Here is a 20,353-nt window from a genome sequence, read left to right as displayed (position 1 = left end):
ATAGAAGCCACAGAGCTGAAGAATACAATAACTAAACTGAAAAATAGAGGGGTCCAACATCAGACTAATAGAGGCAGAAGAAAAGTTCATGAACCTGACGACAGGGCAGCGGAATTCATCTAATCAGAGTGGCAAAGAGAAAAAAGAATTACAAAAGTGAAGACAGCTTAAGGGATTCATGAGACAACATCAAGTGAACTAACATTTGCATTACAGGGGGCCCAGAAGGAGACAGAAAAGGGACAGAAAACTTATCTGAAGAAATAATGGCTTAAGACTTCCCTCACCTTGGGGAAGAAAGCTCTGTGGAAACCCAGAGAACACTAAACAAGATGAACCCAATGGACCCACATACCAAGGCACAGTATAATGAAAATGTCAAAAAAGTTAAAGACAAGGAGACAAACTTAAGAGCTGCAAGAGAAAAACAACTTGTTATGTACAAAGGAACCCTCATAAGACTATGAGATTTTTCAGCAGAAACTCTGCAAGCCAGAGGCAGTGGCATAAACTATTCGAAGTGTTTAAAGAAAAAAACTTCCATCAAGAATACTCTATCGAGCAAAGTTATCATTCAGAATTGAAGGAGAAAGAGTGTTTTCCCAGATAAGCAAAAGCTAAAGGAGTTCATCACCACTAAACTGGTTTTATAAAGGAACTTCTTTAAGCTGAAAAGAAAGGGTGCTATAATTAGCAACAGAAAAACATATACAAGTATAAATCTCACTGTAAAGGTTAATATTAAAGGCAGTGGATTATTCACTCATAAATCTCATAAATCACTCATAAAGCTAGTATGAAGGTTCAAAGACAAAAGCAGTAAAAATAAATACAATAAATAGTTAAGGGACACACAAAGTAAAAAAAGATATAAAATGTGACATCAAAAACATAAAACATGAAGGGGAAGAGTAAAAATGTAGAGCTTTAGATTGCATTCAAACTTAAGTTGTTATAAAGTTGGTATACGTAAGCCTCATGATAACCACAAAGCATAAACCTATAGTAGATACACAAAAGATAAAGAGAAAGGTATCTAAGCATACTACTAAAGAAAGTCATCAAAACACCAAGGAAGAGAAGAAGGGACAAAGAGGAACTACAAAACAACCAGAAAACAATTAACAAAAGCACAATATATACATTCCTATCCTTAATTACTTTAAATGTGAATGGACTCAATTCTCCAATCAAAAGAGAAAGAATGGCTAAATGGATACTTATCTTATATGCTGCCTACAAGAAACTCACATCAGATACAAGGACAAACCACAGACTGAAAATGAAGAGAAGGGAAAAGATATTCCATACAACTGAAAACCGAAATAAAGTGGGAATAGCTATATTTATATCAGACAAAATAGACTTTAAAACAAAGTCTGTAACAAGAGACAAAGGAGGGCATTTAAAGAGGTCAATCCACCAGAAAATATAACATTTGTAAGTATTTATGGACCTAACATGGGAGCACCGAAATACATAAAGCAAATGTTAACAGACCTAAAGGGAGAAATAGATGGCAATACAGTAATAGTAGGAGACTTTAATACCCCACTCACATCAATGGATAGATCATCTGGAAAGAAAATCAATAAGCAAATAGCCTTTTATGATACATTAAATCAGAAGGACTTCACAGGTATATACAGAACGTTCTATCCAAAAGCAACAGAATCAATATACCACATTAACAAAGTGAAGGATAAAGATCATATAATCATCTCAACAGATGCAGAAAAAGCATGTGCCAAAATTCAACAATGGTTTATGATAAAAACTCTCAACAAAGTGGGTACAGAGGGAAAGTATTTCAACATAATAAAGGCCATATAAGTCAAACCCACAGCTAACATCATGCTCGATGATGAAAAGCTGAAAACTTTTTCAAAGACCAGGAACAAGACAAGGATGCCCACTCTCACTGGTTTTATTCAACACAGTATTGGAAGTCCTAGTGAGAGCAATTAGGGAGGAAAATGAAAGAAAAGGCATCCAAATTTGTAAGGGAAAAGTAAAACTGTCACTATTTGCAGGTGACATATCGTATACAGAAAACTCTAAAGCCTCCACCAAAAAAAACCCTGTTAGAAATAACAAATGAATTCAGTACACTTGCAGGATACAAAATCAACATACAAAAATCTGTTGCATTTCTATACACTAATAATGAACTGTCAGAATGAGAAATTAAGAACACAAGCCCATTTACAACTGCAACAATCCCAATTATAAGTGCATAAAAAAGAATAAAATACCTAGGAATAAATTTAACCATGGAGGTGAAAGACCTGTACACTGAAAACTATAAGACATTAATGAAAGAAACTGAAGACGACTCAAATAAATAGAAACATATTCCAAGCTCATGGACTGGAAGAATTAATATTGTTAAAACGACCATGCTACCCAAAGCAATCTACAGATTCCATATAATCCCTATCAAAATTCCAATGATATTTTTCACAGAAACAGAACAAACAATCCTAAAATTTGTATGGAACCACAAAAGACCCTGAATAGCTAAAGCAACCCTGAGAAAGAAGAACAAAGCTGGAGGCATCATGCTCCCTGATTTCAGACTGTAATACAAAGCTGTAGTAATCAAAACAGTATGGTACTGGCATGAAGACAGACACATAGATCAGTGAAAAGAATAGAGAGCCCAGACATAAACCCATGCATATATTGTCAATGATTTTACAACAAAAGAGCCAAAGAGAAACAACAGTTTCTTCAATAAATGGCATTGGAAAAAATGGACAGCCACATGCACAGGAATGAAACTTGACCACTATCTTACATCTTACACAAAAATGAATTAAAAACAGATTAAAGACTTAAATGTAAGACCTGAAATCATAAAACTTCTAGAGGAAAACATAGGCAGTAACTTCTCTGACACCGGTCTTGGCAGTGATTTTTTGGATTTGACATGAAAAGCAAAGGTAGCGTTAGCAAAAATAAACAACTGAGACTCCATCAAACTAAAAAGGTCCTGTACAGCAAAGGAAACCATCAACAAGATGAAAAGGCTGAATGGGAGAAAATATTTGCAAATCATGTATCATGTATTAAGAAGTCATACAATGCAACAGCAAAAAAAAATCCAATTAAAAAATGGGCAGAATATCTGAATAGACATTTTTCCAAAGACAACATCTAGATGGCCAACAGGGATATGTGAAAAGATGCTCAATATCCCTGATCATCAGGAAAATGCAAATCAAAATCACAATGAAATACCACCTCACACCTGTCAGAATGGCGATTATCAAAAAGACAAGAAATAAGAGCTGGTGAAGAAGTGGAGAAAAGGGAACCCTTGTGCACTGTTGGTGCGAATGTAAACTGGTGCAGTCACTACGCAAAACAGTATTGGAGGTTCCTTAAAAATTAAAAATAGAACCACGTGATCCAGCAATCCCACTTCTGGGTACTTATCTGAAGGAAATAAAAAGACTAACTCAAAGAAATATATGCATTCCTTTGTTCACTGCAGTATTATTTACAATAGCCAACAAATGGAAGCAACCTAAGTGTTTACTGATAGATGAAGAAAATGTACTGTGTGTACACGTACACACACACACACACACACACACGTATATATACAAAATGGAATATTAGCCATAAAAAAGAATGAAATTTTGCCATTTCCAACAAAATGAATCAACCTGAAGGACATTATGCTAAGTAAAATAAGTCAAAAAGACAGACAAATATCATATGATCCTCAGGTATACGTGGAATCTGGGTGGAAAAAAAAAACTCATAGATACAGAGAACAGATTGGTGCTGCCAGAGAGGGTGGTTGGGACCTGAGCAAAATGTACAACCTTCCAGTTACAAAATAAGTAAGTCTGGGGATGTAATGTACAGAATGTTGGCTATAGTTAATAATATTGTACTGTATGTTTGAAAGTTGCTAAGAGAGTAAATCTTCAAAGTTCTCATCACAAGAAAAAAAACTGTAACTCTGTATGGTAATGAATGTTAACTAGACTTATTATTGTGATTATTTTACAATATATACAGATATCAAACATTATGTTATACACCTGAAACTAATGTTATGTGTCAATTATATCTCAATTTTACAAAAAAAAAGAAAAGATTTATTGGAAGTTATTTAAAAAAAGAAAAAATATTTCCTAGACACATGGGTGGAGGGCTGAAAGGATTCATAGTAAGCATGGAGCCCTATGATAATGATACCCAACATGGATATTACCTAATTAGTTATGTAAAAATTTAAAACAAGCACATGAAAAGATGCTCAACATCAGCAATCATAATGAGAGAGCACTTTACAACCATGAGAATAGTAAGTATGGGCAAGGATGTAAAGAAATTGGAATCTTCATACATTTCTGGTGAGAATGTAAAATGGTACAGCTGCTGTGGAACACAATTTAGTAGTTCCTCAATATTCTAAACATACAGTTACTATACGACTCAGTAATGCTACTCTTTTCCCCCAAGAGACTGAAAATTTATGTCTACACAAAAATTTGCACATGAATGTTCACAGCAGCATATTTCCAACAGCCAAAAAGTAGAATTAACCCAAATGTCCTCAACTGATGAAGGAATAAACAAAATATGGTGGTATATCCATAAAATGGAATATTATTCAGTGATAAAAAGGAATGAAGTACTTACTGTTACACGCTACAATATGGATGAAACTTAAAACATACTAAGTGAAAGAATCCAGACAGAGAAGACCACATATGATATGATTCCAATTATATGAAATGTCCAGAACAGACAAATCTAGAGAGACAGAAAGTAGACTGGTGGTTGCCCAAGAATAGAGGGGAGAGAGGAAATGGAGAATGATTGTCGATGGGTACAGGGTTTCTTTTTGGAGAGATAAAAATGTTCTAAAATTAATTACGGTGATGGTTGCACAACTATGAATATAAAAACTGAATTGTGCTCTTTAAAAAAACACTGAATTGTACCCTTTAAAAGGGTAAATTTTATGCTATGTAAATTATATCTTAATAAAGCTGCTATAGAGAAATTAAAAACCAAGAAATACCTTTATTTCCTAACTCTTACTGAAAACCTCAAATTCCTTTAAACTTTAAATTAATTTAACTTAATTCTAATTGTGACTTAAATTTTAAGTAAATTTTAAGCCAAATCACAATTTATACAACAATACCCGTTTGCACACCAGTGTCCTTCCTGGGAGAGGCTGTAGAGCTGATATATGTATTCATTTTACCACTGATTTTATCCAAGCCATGTCTTGAATTTGCAATGTTGTCAGTAGATGCATTATATTCCACTTGTATTGTATCAACTGGCAAGAGAAATAAGTTATGTGAGAAAATGACATAGCAGCAACTAAATACACACAAGACTCTTAGTTTAATCAAGCAATGTAAACACTGCAATAAAAATTTAGAAGGGCTAGCCTAAAGTTTCTTACAGAAAGCTATCAGCATTCTTATCCTGTACTGAATTTAGGGAGATCACTTAATGGATACCTCTGTAAAAATGGGTACAAAAGTATACATTTTACCTATTGTGAGGAAAATATAAGAAAATGTGAAAAGATACTGAAAATTATACATTATTTAGTTCTATTCTTAAGGCAATTTCCCAAGTAAGCATTATAAATTTACATTAGTTCAAAGTCTGAAATTCCTCAAAAAATATTTAGTTAACAGGTGTTTAAAGGTATTAAAAATAGGTAATTATTTAAAATTTTCAAGAAATATTATAAATAAAATTCTAGTCCAGTGCTTACTGCCAAGATTTTTAATCAATCTAGAAGTGTCATGTCCCTTTTGAGCCAATTCTCGGATTCTCTGTTCTTGTTTCAGTCTCTGTGCCAGCTCCTGCGCTCTCTGCATCGTCTGGAACAGCTCAATTGTCTTAAGAGTCATGATTTCCTATCAATATTGAAGTGCACAAAGTTAATTAAATACAATTATCAAACATGTACAGACTTGAATATTTTCTCTCAGTAGATATTTTCTAAGCTCCTACTATGTACCAGGCACTATTCAAGATACTGGGAGTAGAGAAGCCAAGAGAACAAAGTTCCTTCCCTTTTGCAGATTACATTTTAGTATCTTTTTCTACGGCTGTATTAGACCACAAATACAAACATGCTTTTACCCATTCTATAAAGTTTTCAAAACTTCTAAAACCAATGGTCAATTCCACCTGAATTTTATTAAGATAAAAAAATAGATAATAAGAGGTAATACTCAAGATTTACGGCCATTTTTTGCAATTCAAGCAAATGGCACTTTGATTTTTTTTCATGTATGTAGTTATTTCATAGGTGTAGTTGGCTCAGCCTATTCAACATAATGAAATCAGAACCTAAACCATTTGTACCTTCATCAGCTAATTCTGAAGCAAAGGTTGCAAGTGGGAAACGGCAAGAAAAGGCAGTCTCTCAGCGCCACCTCCCAGCTCCAGGGAGAGTGCTGTATGGTCTGCTCTGTAGACCTCATGAACTTTTGGCAATCGAATGTCATTGTATAACTTGCTCTTTGTCAGGTCCACTCAAACATGGCACTTGACATCACCGTACCTATGCAGTCTGTACCACTTAATATAGGGGTTCTCCTAGCCAACCAGACATCTACTCTTTTTAATAGACCCTTACTTAGCACAGAGGAATCCTCTAACACAGCAACAAACTCTATCATCAATCCCAGCCAATGACTCTGCAAGTAAATGCTCCTGTTCACAAGTGGATACAGACAGAAAGGCCAATCATTTCTCTTAACGTATTTAGAAATTTATTAATATAGTAATCATTGCTTAGAAAACATTTAAAAATCAAGCAAATGGAAAACTTTTGTTTTATGCTGTAATAACTCATCCTGACCTCCTTCTTAGCAGAGAGAAGAAACCCAAGGAGTACAGCATTTGTGAATCAATCTTTTGAAACAATAAAACCTCCAGCTTCCCTCCTACTTTCAAAACCTTCTTTATGCAAAGCTTTAATGTTTCTGCATACAGTTTCACAATTTCAAAACACATGCAAATGTTCTGGTTATTTTTTCTTTAAAAACACACCCAGGGACTTCCCTGGTGGCACAGTGGTTAAGAATCCGCCTGCCAATGCAGGGGACACAGGTGCTATCCCTGGTCCGGGAAGATCCCACATGCCGTGGAGCAACTAAGCCTGTGCGCCACAACTACTGAGCCTGCGTGCTGCAACTACTGAAGCCCGTGCGCCTAGAGCCCGTGCTCCGCAACAAGAGAAGTCACAGCAATGAGAAGCCCACACACCGCAACAAAGAGTAGCCCCCCGCTCGCCACAACTAGAGAAAGCCCACGCACAGCAACAAAGACCCAACGCAGCCAAAAACAAATTAAAAAAAAAAACCAAAAAACAACACACCCATTTTTACTCTAAAATGTTACAGTTAGGATATAAATACCTACTTCCTTTTGTTTTTGCTTAAGTATATCTTCTTCATACTGTTTCTGCATCTCTTCTTGTTCCCGTGCTAAGCGACGCTCCTCCTCTTGTTCCTCCTTCTTTCTTTGCTCTTCCTCGAGCTGCTTCTTCTTCCGCTTCTCTTCTACCTGAGCAGTGATGGCTTTCTAGTCATAAACAGTAACATAAATTATTGTCATAAATTTTTAAAAAATCCATAAAGCAACTGGTGTTTCAAAAATGTTTATCAATATATAGAGAGTAATACGTATGAGTTAAATTAAAATGTCAGGTTTCCAATGTATTTTTCCCATCTCCCATCAAGTTCTACATGCTTTTTCTTTAACCCCAGGAGGGCTCGTAGAAGAACTAAGAGAAAAACAACTGAAGAAACAATCTCAGTGCTTAGCATAGTGCCTGGTAAAAATAGCAGATGCTCTATAAATGTCTGTTCACCTAACCGACTGCAAGTAACCATAATAACTAAGCCAAATTCTTCATATAGTAGAGGTTTTGACGAGTTATTAGACATTTAAGTCCCTTTAGTATTAGACTAAAATTAGGACAAAATTTTAATCTTAGTTTCCTTTCTTACATTATCCATTAGATTTCTTAATCATAATTCTACTTCAATCCCTTGTATCTATTTCCCTTTCAAAGAACTAATTCTCATCCTGAACAGAATTCAGGAGAATTGGAGAAAAAAATATCCAATACCAACTTAAGATTTAGTGTCATTTCAGATACACAACCTAAACATTAAAGACCTTCTTCCTTGGAAGGCAGGTGGCTGTATTACATGATACTGTCTGGTTCTCAACATAAGTATAATTCTAATATAATGCCAGCTGGAGTAGGGATTAGATTCATCACAGGACTGTGCAGGGCCTGTGCTGTAAGTTTATACTGGAATTTTAATTTCCATTTACTTAGGTATCTAGGCCATGACTACTAATGATTAAGGCAAAGAACAACATACCTGATGTTCTAACTGTTTTTGTCGTCTCCTGTCTCGTTCCTCAATTTGAGCTGGGTCCAAAAGAGCAGTCATAGAACGGAGAAAGCTGGCAAGACAGATCCATTAGCTATTTAAAACCCCCAAAAGGTGGGTTTAACAAGGTGCTAAGTCATTTTTGTTTGAAATGTATCTACTAGTCATTTCTACTGTAAAGAAAAACACCAAACCTGAAACCAATTAAGATACAAATACAACAACAATCCTAAAGCGGCACACAGACCTCCTTAAACACCAACAGGTGCTGAAGGAGGCACTTACTTCCTTTTCTTACTGCTTTCCACAGCCACGTCTCTAACAGGTCTTGCTACACGCTCCTCCTCTGAAGGTTCAACCTGGCTTCCCGCTGCAGGTGTATAGAGACTGCTGATATCAGCCAGGTCCTGAGCGTCCGGAGAGACACAGAAGTACTCTGGTTGTGTTTGCGTTGACCGAGAGGACAGCTGAGACTGAGAACCAGGACAGCTCTTGAATGAATCAAAATGTATTGCCCATCTGTCATGTTCCTCACCCTAATCACGACAAATAAGAACTGCTAAGAACTCTTCCAACTCTTCTTACGTTTAAAATCCCAAATGACAAATAAACATGATTTCTAAAAGTCACCACACAGCAGAACAAGCATCATAAAGACTAACAAAACGGTATCCTGTATTGATTCCATATACATTTAGACAACTAAGCTTGGAGAATATGAAAAATTCAAAGAATTAGGAAATTTCTAAAAAGTTAGTTACAAGAAGCTATGCAAAATCACACTTACTGAATTCATTCAACGAAAGGTTCACAAAAGCAAATATGGAATAATTTGAATAGTCTTGTCAAATAGTTTCAGGATACTTTTAAGTTTATGATTAGTGACTCTGAAATTATTTTTTTCCCCTTTATACTGATAAAACTTCATAAATTACCTTTGAAGATATAATTTTTTCCTCTACTTTTTTTTGCCGGTCATCCTCTATTTGCTTGTTCAACTCTTCAATCCATTTTCTCTGCTGTTCTTGTTTCACAGCACTGAAAGGGCACTCCATCAGTACTGCTTCCTAAACAACAGTCATCAATACCATCAAAAGTTTACCTCTTTTTCTAACCACTTTATATTTACAAATCTTTCCAAAGAATTTATATAGATTTAACATGGTAAGGTATTTATCTCTAAGAGAAGCAATAATTTTAAACAAAAAAATTTGAGAGACTTCCCTCGTGGCACAGTGGTTAAGAATCCGCCTGCCAATGCAGGGGACCCAAGTTCAAGCCCTGGTCCAGTAAGATCCCACATGCCGCGGAGCAACTAAGCCCATGTGCCACAACTACTGAGCCTGCACTCTACAGCTCGCGAGCCACAACTATTGAGCCCCCGCGTGCCACAACTATTGAAGCCTGCGTGCCTAGAGCCCATGCTCCGCAACAAAGAAAAGCCACCACAATGAGAAGCCCATGCACCGCAACGAAGAGTAGCCCCACCCCCGCTCACCACAACTAGAGAAAGCCCACACGCAACAAAGACCAAACGCAGTCAAAAATAAATAAATAAATGTATAAATAAATAATAATACTTTAAAAAAAATTCGAGTATACAAGAATTAAGTAGATATATTCTAATTTTCAGAATCATATTTGTAACATATACTAGCAGAAGGATATAAGATAACTAAGTAAGTGTAAAGAAAGGAAATTTTCTAATGAAAAATAGAAAATTTTCTCCAAACCAATTATAAGATTTTCAAATTTCTATCCTAATATAGTCTCATTTACTTTGAAAGGAATCACTGATAACCTGAAATAGATGAATACTGTTTAACACTTGGCTTCAGAATACAAAACACTGCTTTTGGACCAAGAGCCAGGAGGATGTAATAGAGCCAGAGGCTTTCTCTACTGAATCATAATGTCTCTTTTAGATACCTTTTTTTCCCATTTCTGCTGCTACAGCCCTAGCATGATCTATGACATTTCAATAAGAAAAAATATATTGTGTCCAGATTAAGTTCTTGAATTCTAAGAAAAATAAAAAATAAAAACAGTAGCATAAAAATTTATTGTTCCTTTAACTTATGAGAGTTTAGTATGCTTTAACAAAAAGGAAAGCATATATTCCACTCAAACTGTCCTAAAATGCAAGAGCTAAGCAACAAAACACTTTGTTACATGATGTAACTACAGGACATAATTTTAAAAATAGTTTGACAGAATAATATAATGGCAAAGCTCATTAGTTTTCAACCAATTGCTCTGATCAAAGGAAATACTTACACAAAAAGGAAAAATCTTAGTATCTCAGGTGCTCCCACACATTTTTAAACAGATAAAAACCAACCCTATTTATTTAAGCCTAAAAGAACCACTTCAAAAGGAGCATTATCTTCAGGTAAGTGATTTAACAGTTCTTCTATTTTTAGAAATGTTATTTTAGAGTTCAAACTGGGAAAAAAGAAAAAAAAAAGGACCCTTTGAACTCCTTATAAGAAATTCACAGGGAATTCTCTGGCAGTACAGTGGTTAGGACTCCACGCTTTCACTGCCAATGGAGCAGGTTCAATCCCTGGATGGGGAACTAAGATCCCAGAAGCCACACAGCATGGCCAAAAAAAGAAAAAAAACCAAATTCACAATATGGCATTGAATCAACATAGAATTCTGTAATGTTTCTTAAGTCTGATGTAACCAGATCTGGTTTCAAATTTTGGTGGGGTTTCAAATTATTCAAGGATAAGACACAAGTCAAAATACCCTTGAAAATTCCTAAAATCCTCATCAAATGTTTTATATACATGTCTTATATTTACAACCCTGTGGAAAATTTAATAATCAATTCTTCCAATTCAGTCTTCAACTTCTTACTCAAGGATGTCTTACATCCTTGTCTTACTTGCTTGCCACCTGAATAAGTCATTTCACTTCTCCAACCGACTAGAAAACTCTTTAAATTATTATTTTCTTTTTTACAAGTCTTCCCCGCCGTGCATTCAGTTAGAGGAATGAAAGTATAAGGATCTGGGGGATGGGAGAGGTGGTAGGTAAATGAAAACTCCCTTTTGATTACTGAGCTCATTTTAGTTGAAACCTGAGTAAGGCAAATGTGTGTAAAATGCAAGACTCACTGTGTAACAAATGTGTTCTGATGATGATCTAGCACCTCCCTTCTGTTAATGCGTCAACATGGCTAAGGAAAGAACCCTCTTTCTCTAGGTTCACTCACTTTTTCACTTTCTTTCACATTATTGACCTCAGACGTCCCTTCCCCTACATAAAAGCTCCTTTTCTAAACACCTATTTTGAGCCTATTCTCAAGTGACAGCCTTGAGTGAAAACTCATTTTCACAGGTACTCAATACACACGTCCCCACAAACAGTTCCTAATGTTACAGGTTCCTAATGTAAATTTTTAGCTACCTTCAAGTTCTTCTATGTTAGAAAGTGTTAGTCTTACTCCTAATATAAATGCTGTATGAATGGCAGCTGCTGTATCAGAACTGAAAGTAGAGGCTTTTCAAATGGTCACCTAGACATGCTTAGTTCTGTTTCATTTAATTCTCCCCTTAAAGCAGTCTAAAAATGCATGTCTGTGAAAGGAGAACACTCAGTGGTGACTTTGCCATGGTCCAGAATAGTCCTGCTTGCCAGTGCATGATTCCCAAGTCCAGACACCAAGAGCCTCCTCACTTTAGACAGTCTGTCCACCTACTCATCTTGTCCACTCAGTAGGCATAAAAGGCATTCTTCTGGGTGGTGGGTGGTTTCAGGACACTGGGCTAGAAAAAACCAGATCTTCCAAGAGGAAGAGCAGCACAACTAAGAGCTACAATCATTTTGGAGGGTGGGTTGGAGTACTTTGAACTTGAAAGTAACTAAAATCTCTGGAACCAGGACTACACAGTTGTGCACGTGGCTAAAATCCTGGTTTTCACGTGCTTATTGGCCATATCTTTGGAGCCATATCTGTTCAGTCTTTTCCTTATTTTCCAATTTTACTAACACAATCGTCCCTTGCTATCTGTGGGGTATTGGATTCCAGGACCTCCTGAAGATACCAAAACTGGCAGATACTCAAGTCCCTTATATAAAATGGTATAGTATTTGCATGTAACCTATGCACATCCTCATGTGTATTTAAAATCAACTCTAGGTTACTTACAACACCTAACAGAATGTGTATGCTACGTAACTAGTGGCCAGTGTGTAGCAAATTGAAGTTTGGCTTTTTGAAACTTTCTGGAATATTTTTTCCCTGATATTTTCTTCCTTTTTTTTTTTTAAACTGAGTAAATAATTACTTTATTATACGCTTTTATAAAGAACTTTATGTATGTTATCTTTTTTAGCCCTCACAATAATAACAATAATAATACGAATTGGCTGACAACATTCTGTTACAGCACTGCTGGGCATTTTATGTACATTAATTTCCACGATAAAATTATGGGGTAGGCATCATTTTTATAGAAATGAGAACTAAGGCACAGAGGTGTTAAGTATCTTATTAAAACTCATGGCATCTGGAAGTTTTTTCCAAACATTTTCAGTCCGAGATTGGTTGAATCCATGGATCTGGCACCCACGGATACAGAGGGCCGCTTGTATCCAACTATTCTGATCTTATTTCCTTCCTTCTACTTCCTTTGGGTTTAATTGTTGCAATTCTTTCTCTAACATCTTGAAATGAATACTTAGATCATTTATGTTTTGCTTTCAGTCTTTCTCTTCCAAGAAATGCATTTAAGCCTATAAACTTCCCTCTAAGCACAGGAAGCTCATATGTTCTCATATATAATATTTTCATCATCATTCGGTTCAAAACACTTTCTAATTCTGAGTTTTCTTTCACTTAGAAGACTATTGCTTAAATATCAAACATTTGGAAATTTTGTTATTTGTTACTGATATCTAGCTTAATTCCACTGTGATCAGATAACATATTCTGTGTAATCTGAACCTATGAAATTTGTTGAGACGTTATGGCCTAGCAAATTATTAATTCTCACTTTTAATTTCTAAAATATTTTGCCCATAGATTCTTTGGGTTTTCTATATAAATGACAAATTGCTACAATTTTACTTTTTCCTTTCCAGTTCTTAAGACTTTTGTCTTGCTATACTGGCTAGGACTACCAATAACAAATAGTAATAATAATATGGGCATCTTATTTAATTTTTAATTTTTAATTTTAAAGGGAATACTACTAAAATTTCTCATTTAGTATGATGTTTGCTATAGGGTTTTGTTTTTTTTTTTAAATACTCAATTGGAAATTCCTTCTAGTCTAATTGCCTGAAATACTGTCCTTAACAAACTGGCTTTGAGTTTTATCAAATGCTTTTCCTGCATCTATTGAAATGTTTTTTGTTTTATTGTGTTAAAATGGTACACTATACTTGCGGATTTTTAAAAATTCCCTTAACCCATTATGAACCATGATATATTACCTTTTTACACATTATCAAATTTTACTTGTTAATATATTTTTTAGAATTTTTGTGTGCATATTCATGATTGAAATAAACCTAATTTTCCTTTTTTGTTATTTTTCTGGCTTTAATACCAAGTTTATACTGGGCTTGCAGAATGAATTGGGGGCCATTTCATATTTCTACTGCCTGGAAATCTGAATAAATTTGGGATTTATTTCTTTAAAGTTTGGTAGAAATTGTCAGTAAAACCATGTGGGCATTTATTTTCCTTGTGGGAAAGTTTTTTTTTACCCAGATCTACAATTACTTTAACAGTTACATAATTATTCAAGCTTTTTACTTCTTTTTAAGTCAGTTCCTGTAAGTTATAACTTCTCCAGTAATTTACCCACTTCATCTAAGTTTTCATAATTATTGGCATAATATATTAACTTACTAATGATTCACTCTCTACCTGCAATGCCATTTTCACTCATTATACATTTCATCGACTGGTGCCCTTACTTTCTTTCCTTTTTTTTTAATTTTTAAATTTAAGTAAAACTGACCTGCAACACTACGCTAGTTCCAGGTGCACAACATAGTGATTCAATATTTCTATACATTACAAAATGATCACAATAAGTCTAGTTACCATCTGTCACCATACAAAGTTATTACAGTATTATTGACTATATTCCCCATGCTGTACATTTATCTCCATGACTCATATATTTTTTAACTACAAGCTCATACCTCTTAGTTTCTCTCACCTATTTCACTTATCCCCGCACCCCCCTCCCGTCTAGCAAAACCACTTGTTTATTCTCTGTATCTATGAGTCTGTTTGCTTCATTATGTTCTGTTCATTTGTTTTGTTTCCTAGATTCTACATATAAGTGAAATCATATAGTATTCTTTGTCTTTCTCTGACTTACTTCACTTAGCATAAGTGAAGTAAGTGGACAGACTTCTAGGTCCGTCCATGTTTTTATAAACAGCAAGGTTTCATTTGTTTTTATGGCTGAGCAACATGCCATTATATGCATATACCACATCTTTATCCATTCATCTATCGATAGACCTTAGGTTGCTTCTGTATCTCCCCTATTGTAAACTGCAATGAACATGGGATGCATATATCTTTTCAATTTAGTGTTTTTTTTCCTTTGGAAGAATACCCAGAAGTAGAACTGCTGGATTGTATGGTAGCTCTGTTTTTAATTTTTAGAGGAAACTCCATCCTGTTTTCCATAATGGCTATACTAATTTACATTCCCACCAACAGCTGGTGGGAAAATTCCTTATTTTCATGATCTATTTCTTCTAATTTAGGTTTATTTTATTCTTTTCCTAACTTAAGAGAGATTTATCTAGGTTTAGTGTTATGGGTAATTGGCGTACACAACTTACTCTCAGTGTTCTCCCCCACCTGTTTAGTTGTTAGTCAGTTCTGCCTCTTATTCTAAAAGGGGATTCATAGGTATATGAAGTACTTAGTACACTTCTTGGATCCTAACAGGCCCTCAAACAAATCAATTTCCTTATTTTATTTAATTATTAAATCTTTCTGATAAGGCAAAGAGACCCACTCAGTTGTTTGCTTTTTTTTCTTTTCTTTTTTTGGCCCTGCCATGCAGCATGCGGGATCTTAGTTCCCTGACCAAGGATCAAACCTGTGCAGTGGAAGCACGGAGTCCTAACCACTGGACTGCCAGGGAATTCCCCCCCACTCAGTTTTGAATAGGAAGAGGATTTCCTTCCATAAAGTTTAATTTTGGAGGACTGAGATAGGGTTCCTCTGATTCCAAGACTGCCCAGTATAGAGAGGGAAAGGGAAGCTTTAGCTAGGACTGATTCATTTTGGTCAAGCTACTATATTTCTTTCTTCTGAAATTAGGGCATCAGTGGACTGGTACTAGTTTATAACTTAGTCACAACCCATTTCTGTTGTGGAAAGGGCTTCATAATTCACAAACACTCTTCTCAGAATTCTAAAGTAACCTGACAACAAATAGAATATAAAGGTTCTAGGCATTCCATTTTTATTCTACTGGGTTGTGACCGGCTATTAAAAAAAAAAAAATCCTGTCCCGTAAGTGCTATAAATCTAGAGAAATTCTTGCTGAACTCTGAACCATGTTATAATGAGCTCTTTTTGGTACATGACATGGATAGAAATGTTTTATGGATTATCCTTTATACCTGTGAAAAAGAATAAAGGAAACCTCATTTAAAATGGAGTCAGAAAGCCCTGAAGGGGGAGCTCTCACCCATATATGACTCACCACAGCTTACAGACCCCGCCAAGATTTCCTTCTGACTAGCAACAAGCTTCCCACCACCTGCAGCTACCACAGCCCTCCCCAATTTCCTCCTTTCCTCTACAAAATCAAGTTCCTCTCCTCTGTTCTCCAAACTTGCCTAAGGTTTGTCACAGTTTGCTTGTCCTGAATTACAACTGTCTACTATTCCCAAATAAACTCATGTTGCTGGTAAAATAACTTGCTCTTTTGTTTTTTAAGGTTAACATATCCTTTTGTGTGTCAGAAATAATACATAATATTTTTAAAAGTCAGAAAGTTGAAATGCCAAAAAAAGGAAAAGATAAATATACGTAATTCAGTGATGATTATCATATATGAATATCTTGGGCATTAATGCAGACTGGTGTTTGTGTATCTACTCATTAAGAAAATATAATACCAAAAGGATCCACATCAAACTCATATTCTGCACAATAACCACCACCTTCAAGAGTCTATACACACACACACACACAACTGTTAGAATAAAACAAATTCAGTGAAGTTGCAGGATACAAAACCAGGAGAAAAAAATCAGTTGCATCTCTATACACTAACAATGAACAATCTGGGAAAAGAAAATTAAGAAAACTATTCCATGTACAATAGCACCAAATACTAAGAATAAAATACTTAGGAATAAGTAGGCCAAAGACATGTACACTGAAAACTACAAAACATTGCCGATGGAAATTAAAGACACAAATATCAATAAATGGAAAGATCTTACCTTCATGGATAGGAAGACTTTGTATTGTCAGGATTACCTAAAGCAAGCTACAGATTCAAAGCAACCCCTATGAAAATCTTGATGTTTTTTGCAGAAATGGAAAAATGCATCCTAAAATTCATATGGAATCTCAAGGAACCCTGAATAGGTAAAACAATATTGAAAAAGAAAATTGGAGGACTTAACACTTTCTGATTTCAAACCTTACTACAAAGGTATGGTAATCAAAACAGTGAAACAGTGGCATAAAGACAGACATACAGAACAAATGAACTGAATGGACAGCCCAGAAATAAACCCTTTCATATACAGTCAAATGATTTTTGACAAGACTGCCAAGATGATTTGATGGGGAAAGAACAGTCCGGTGCTGGGAAAACTGGATATCCACATGCAAAAGAATGAAGCTGGACCGTTACCTTACACCACATATAAAAATTAACTCAAAATGGATCAAAGACCTAAACTATAAAACTCCTTCAGAAGAGGGGGAAGCTCCACAACATTAGATTTGGCAATGATTTCTTAGCTATGACACCAACAGCACAGACAACAAAAACAAAAAATAGGTAAAATGGACTTCATCAAAATTAAAAACTTTTGTACAAGAAAGGACACTATGAAGTGAGTGAAAAGGCAACTCATGGAAGAAAATACCTGTAAATTATATATCTGATAAGGAGTTAATAACCAGAATATGTAAAGAACTCCTACTACTCAACAAGAAAGAAAATCCAGTTCAAAAATGGACAAAGGTGCTCGCTTCGGCAGCACATATACTAAAATTGGAACGATACAGAGAAGATTAGCTTGGCCCCTGCATAAGGATGACATGCAAATTCGTGAAGCATTCCATATTTTTATCCCAGGAATGCAAGGATTCTTCAACATATGTAAATCAGTCAATGTGATAAACCATATTAACAAACTGAAAGAGAAAAACCATATGATCACCTCTATAGATGCAGAAAAAGCTTTCGACAAAATTCAACACCCACTTATGATAAAAACCCTTCAGAAAGTAGGCATACAGGGAACTTACCTTAACATAATAAAGGCCATATATGACAAACCCACAGCCAACATCGTCCTCAATGGTGAAAAACTGAAACCTCCTCTAAGATCAGGAATAAGACAAGGTTGTCCACTCTCACCACTGTTATTCAACATAGTTTTGGAAGTTTTAGTCACAGCAATCAGAGAAGAAAAAGAAATTAAAGGAATCCAAATGGGAAAAGAAGAAGTAAAGTTGTCACTGTTTGCAGATGACATAATACTATACATAGAGAATCCTAAAGATGCTACCAGAAAACTACTAGAGCTAATCAACGAATTTGGTAAAGTAGCAGGATACAAAATCAATGCACAGAAATCTCTTGCATTCCTATACACTAATGATGAAACTCTGAAAGAGAAATTAAGGAAACACTCCCATTTATCACTGCAACAAAAAGAATAAAATACCTAGGAATGAACCCACCTAAGGAGACAGACGATCTGTATGCAGAAAACTATAAGACACTGATGAAAGAAATTAAAGATGATACAAACAGATGGAGAGAGATACCATGTTCTTGGATTGGAAGAATCAACATTGTGAAAATGACTCTACTACCCAAAGCAATCTACAGATTCAATGCAATCCCTATCAAACTACCAATGGCATTTTTCACAGAACTAGAACAAAAAATTTCACAATTTGTATGGAAACACAAAAGACCCCAAATAGCCAAAGCAATCTTGAGAAAGAAAAACGGAGCTGGAGGAATCAGGCTCCCTGACTTCAGACTATACTACAAAGCTACAGTAATCAAGACAGTATGGTACTGGCACAAAAACAGAAATATAGATAAATGGAACAACAGGATAGAAAGCCCAGAGATAAACCCACGCACATATGGTCACCTTATTTTTGATAACGGAAGCAAGAATATACAATGGAGAAAAGACAGCCTCCTTAATGAGTGGTGCTGAGAAAACAGGACAGCAACATGTAAAAGAATGAAATTAGAACACTCCCTAACACCATACACAAAAATAAACTCAAAATGGATTAAAGACCTAAATGTAAGGCCAGACACTATAAAACTCTTAGAGGAAAACATACGCAGAACACTCTATGACATAAATCACAGCAAGATCCTTTTTGACCCACCTCCTAGAGAAATGGAAATAAAAAGAACAATAGACAAATGGGACCTAATGAAACTTAAAAAGCTTTTGCACAGCAAAGGAAAACATAAACAAGACGAAAAGACAACACTCAGAATGGGAGAAAATATGTGCAAATGAAGCAACTGACAAAGGATTAATCCCCAATATTTACAAGCAGCTCATGCAGCTCAATATCAAAAACACAAACAACCCAATCCAAAAATGGACAGAAGACCTAAATAGACATTTCTCCAAAGAAGATATACAGATTGCCAACAAACACATGAAAGGATGCTCAACATCACTAATCATTAGAGAAATGCAAATCAAAACTACAATGAGGTATCACCTCACACCAGTCAGAATGGCCATCATCAAAAAACCTACAAACAATAAATGCTGGAGAGGGTGTGGAGAAAAGGGAACCCTCTTGCACTGTTGGTGGGAATGTAAATTGATACAGCCACTATGGAGAACAGTATGGAGGTTCCTTAAAAAACTAAAACTAGAACTACCATATGACCCAGCAATCCCTCTACTGGGCATATACCCTAAGAAAACCATAATTCAAAAAGAGTCATGTACCACAATGTTCACTGCAGCTCTATTTACAATAGCCAGGACCTGGAAGCAACCTAAGTGTCCATCAACAGATGAATGGATAAAGAAGATGTGGCACATACATACAATGGAATATTACTCAGCCATAAGAAGAAATGAAATTGAGTTACCTGTAGTGAGGTGGATGGACCTAGAGTCTGTCATACAGAGTGAATAAGTCAGAAAGAGAAAAATAAATACTGTACAACTAACATATATATGTGGAATCTTAAAAAAAAAAAAAAAGGTTCTGAAGAACCTAGGGGCAGAACAGGAATAAAGACGCAGACGTAGAGAATGGACTCGAGGACACAGGGAGGGGGAAGGGTAAGCTGGGACGAAGTGAGAGAGTGGCATGGACTTATATATACTACCAAATGTAAAATAGATAGCTAGTGGGAAGCAGTTGCATAGCACAGGGAGATCAGCTCAGTGTTTTGTGACCACCTAGAGGGGTGGAATAGGGAGGGTGGGAGGGAGATGCAAGAGGGAGGAGATATGAGGATGTATGTATATGTACAGTTGATTCACTTTGTTATAAAGCAGAAACTAACACACCATTGTAAAGCAATTATACTCCAATAAAGATGTTAAAAAAAAACGGACAAAGGACTTATAGACATCTCTCCAAAGAAGATATACAGATGGCCAATAAGCACATGAAAAAATGCTCAACATCACAAATCATTAGGGAAATGTAAATCAAACTACAATGAGACACCACTCCACATCCGTTAGGA

General features: G+C 35.6%; 1 protein-coding gene and 1 non-coding gene across 4 annotated transcripts in view; one reads left to right on the top strand and one right to left on the bottom strand.

Annotated features, from left to right (window-relative positions):
• The window catches only part of CCDC66 (coiled-coil domain containing 66), a 49,659-nt gene that overhangs the window by 12,481 nt on the left and 16,825 nt on the right, over positions 1 to 20,353 (bottom strand). For all 3 annotated transcript variants that reach the window (XM_061197011.1, XM_061197013.1, XM_061197014.1), the window contains 6 exons: positions 9,347 to 9,478; positions 8,697 to 8,947; positions 8,400 to 8,484; positions 7,426 to 7,587; positions 5,765 to 5,909; positions 5,174 to 5,314 (listed from right to left, as the gene is read on the bottom strand). In XM_061197011.1, the coding sequence (XP_061052994.1) occupies positions 5,174 to 5,314; positions 5,765 to 5,909; positions 7,426 to 7,587; positions 8,400 to 8,484; positions 8,697 to 8,947; positions 9,347 to 9,478 (916 nt within the window). The remainder of the gene's footprint in view (positions 1 to 5,173; positions 5,315 to 5,764; positions 5,910 to 7,425; positions 7,588 to 8,399; positions 8,485 to 8,696; positions 8,948 to 9,346; positions 9,479 to 20,353) is intronic.
• Positions 17,615 to 17,721, top strand: LOC133095850 (U6 spliceosomal RNA). The gene has a single exon (XR_009701707.1). It is a non-coding gene; the product is annotated as a U6 spliceosomal RNA (small nuclear RNA).

The sequence above is a fragment of the Eubalaena glacialis genome, chromosome 7 (genome assembly GCF_028564815.1).
Source record: "Eubalaena glacialis isolate mEubGla1 chromosome 7, mEubGla1.1.hap2.+ XY, whole genome shotgun sequence".
Lineage (NCBI taxonomy): Eukaryota > Metazoa > Chordata > Mammalia > Artiodactyla > Balaenidae > Eubalaena > Eubalaena glacialis.
The sequence above is the reverse complement of the archived record's forward strand: the minus strand, read 5'-3'. Positions and strand labels throughout refer to the sequence as shown.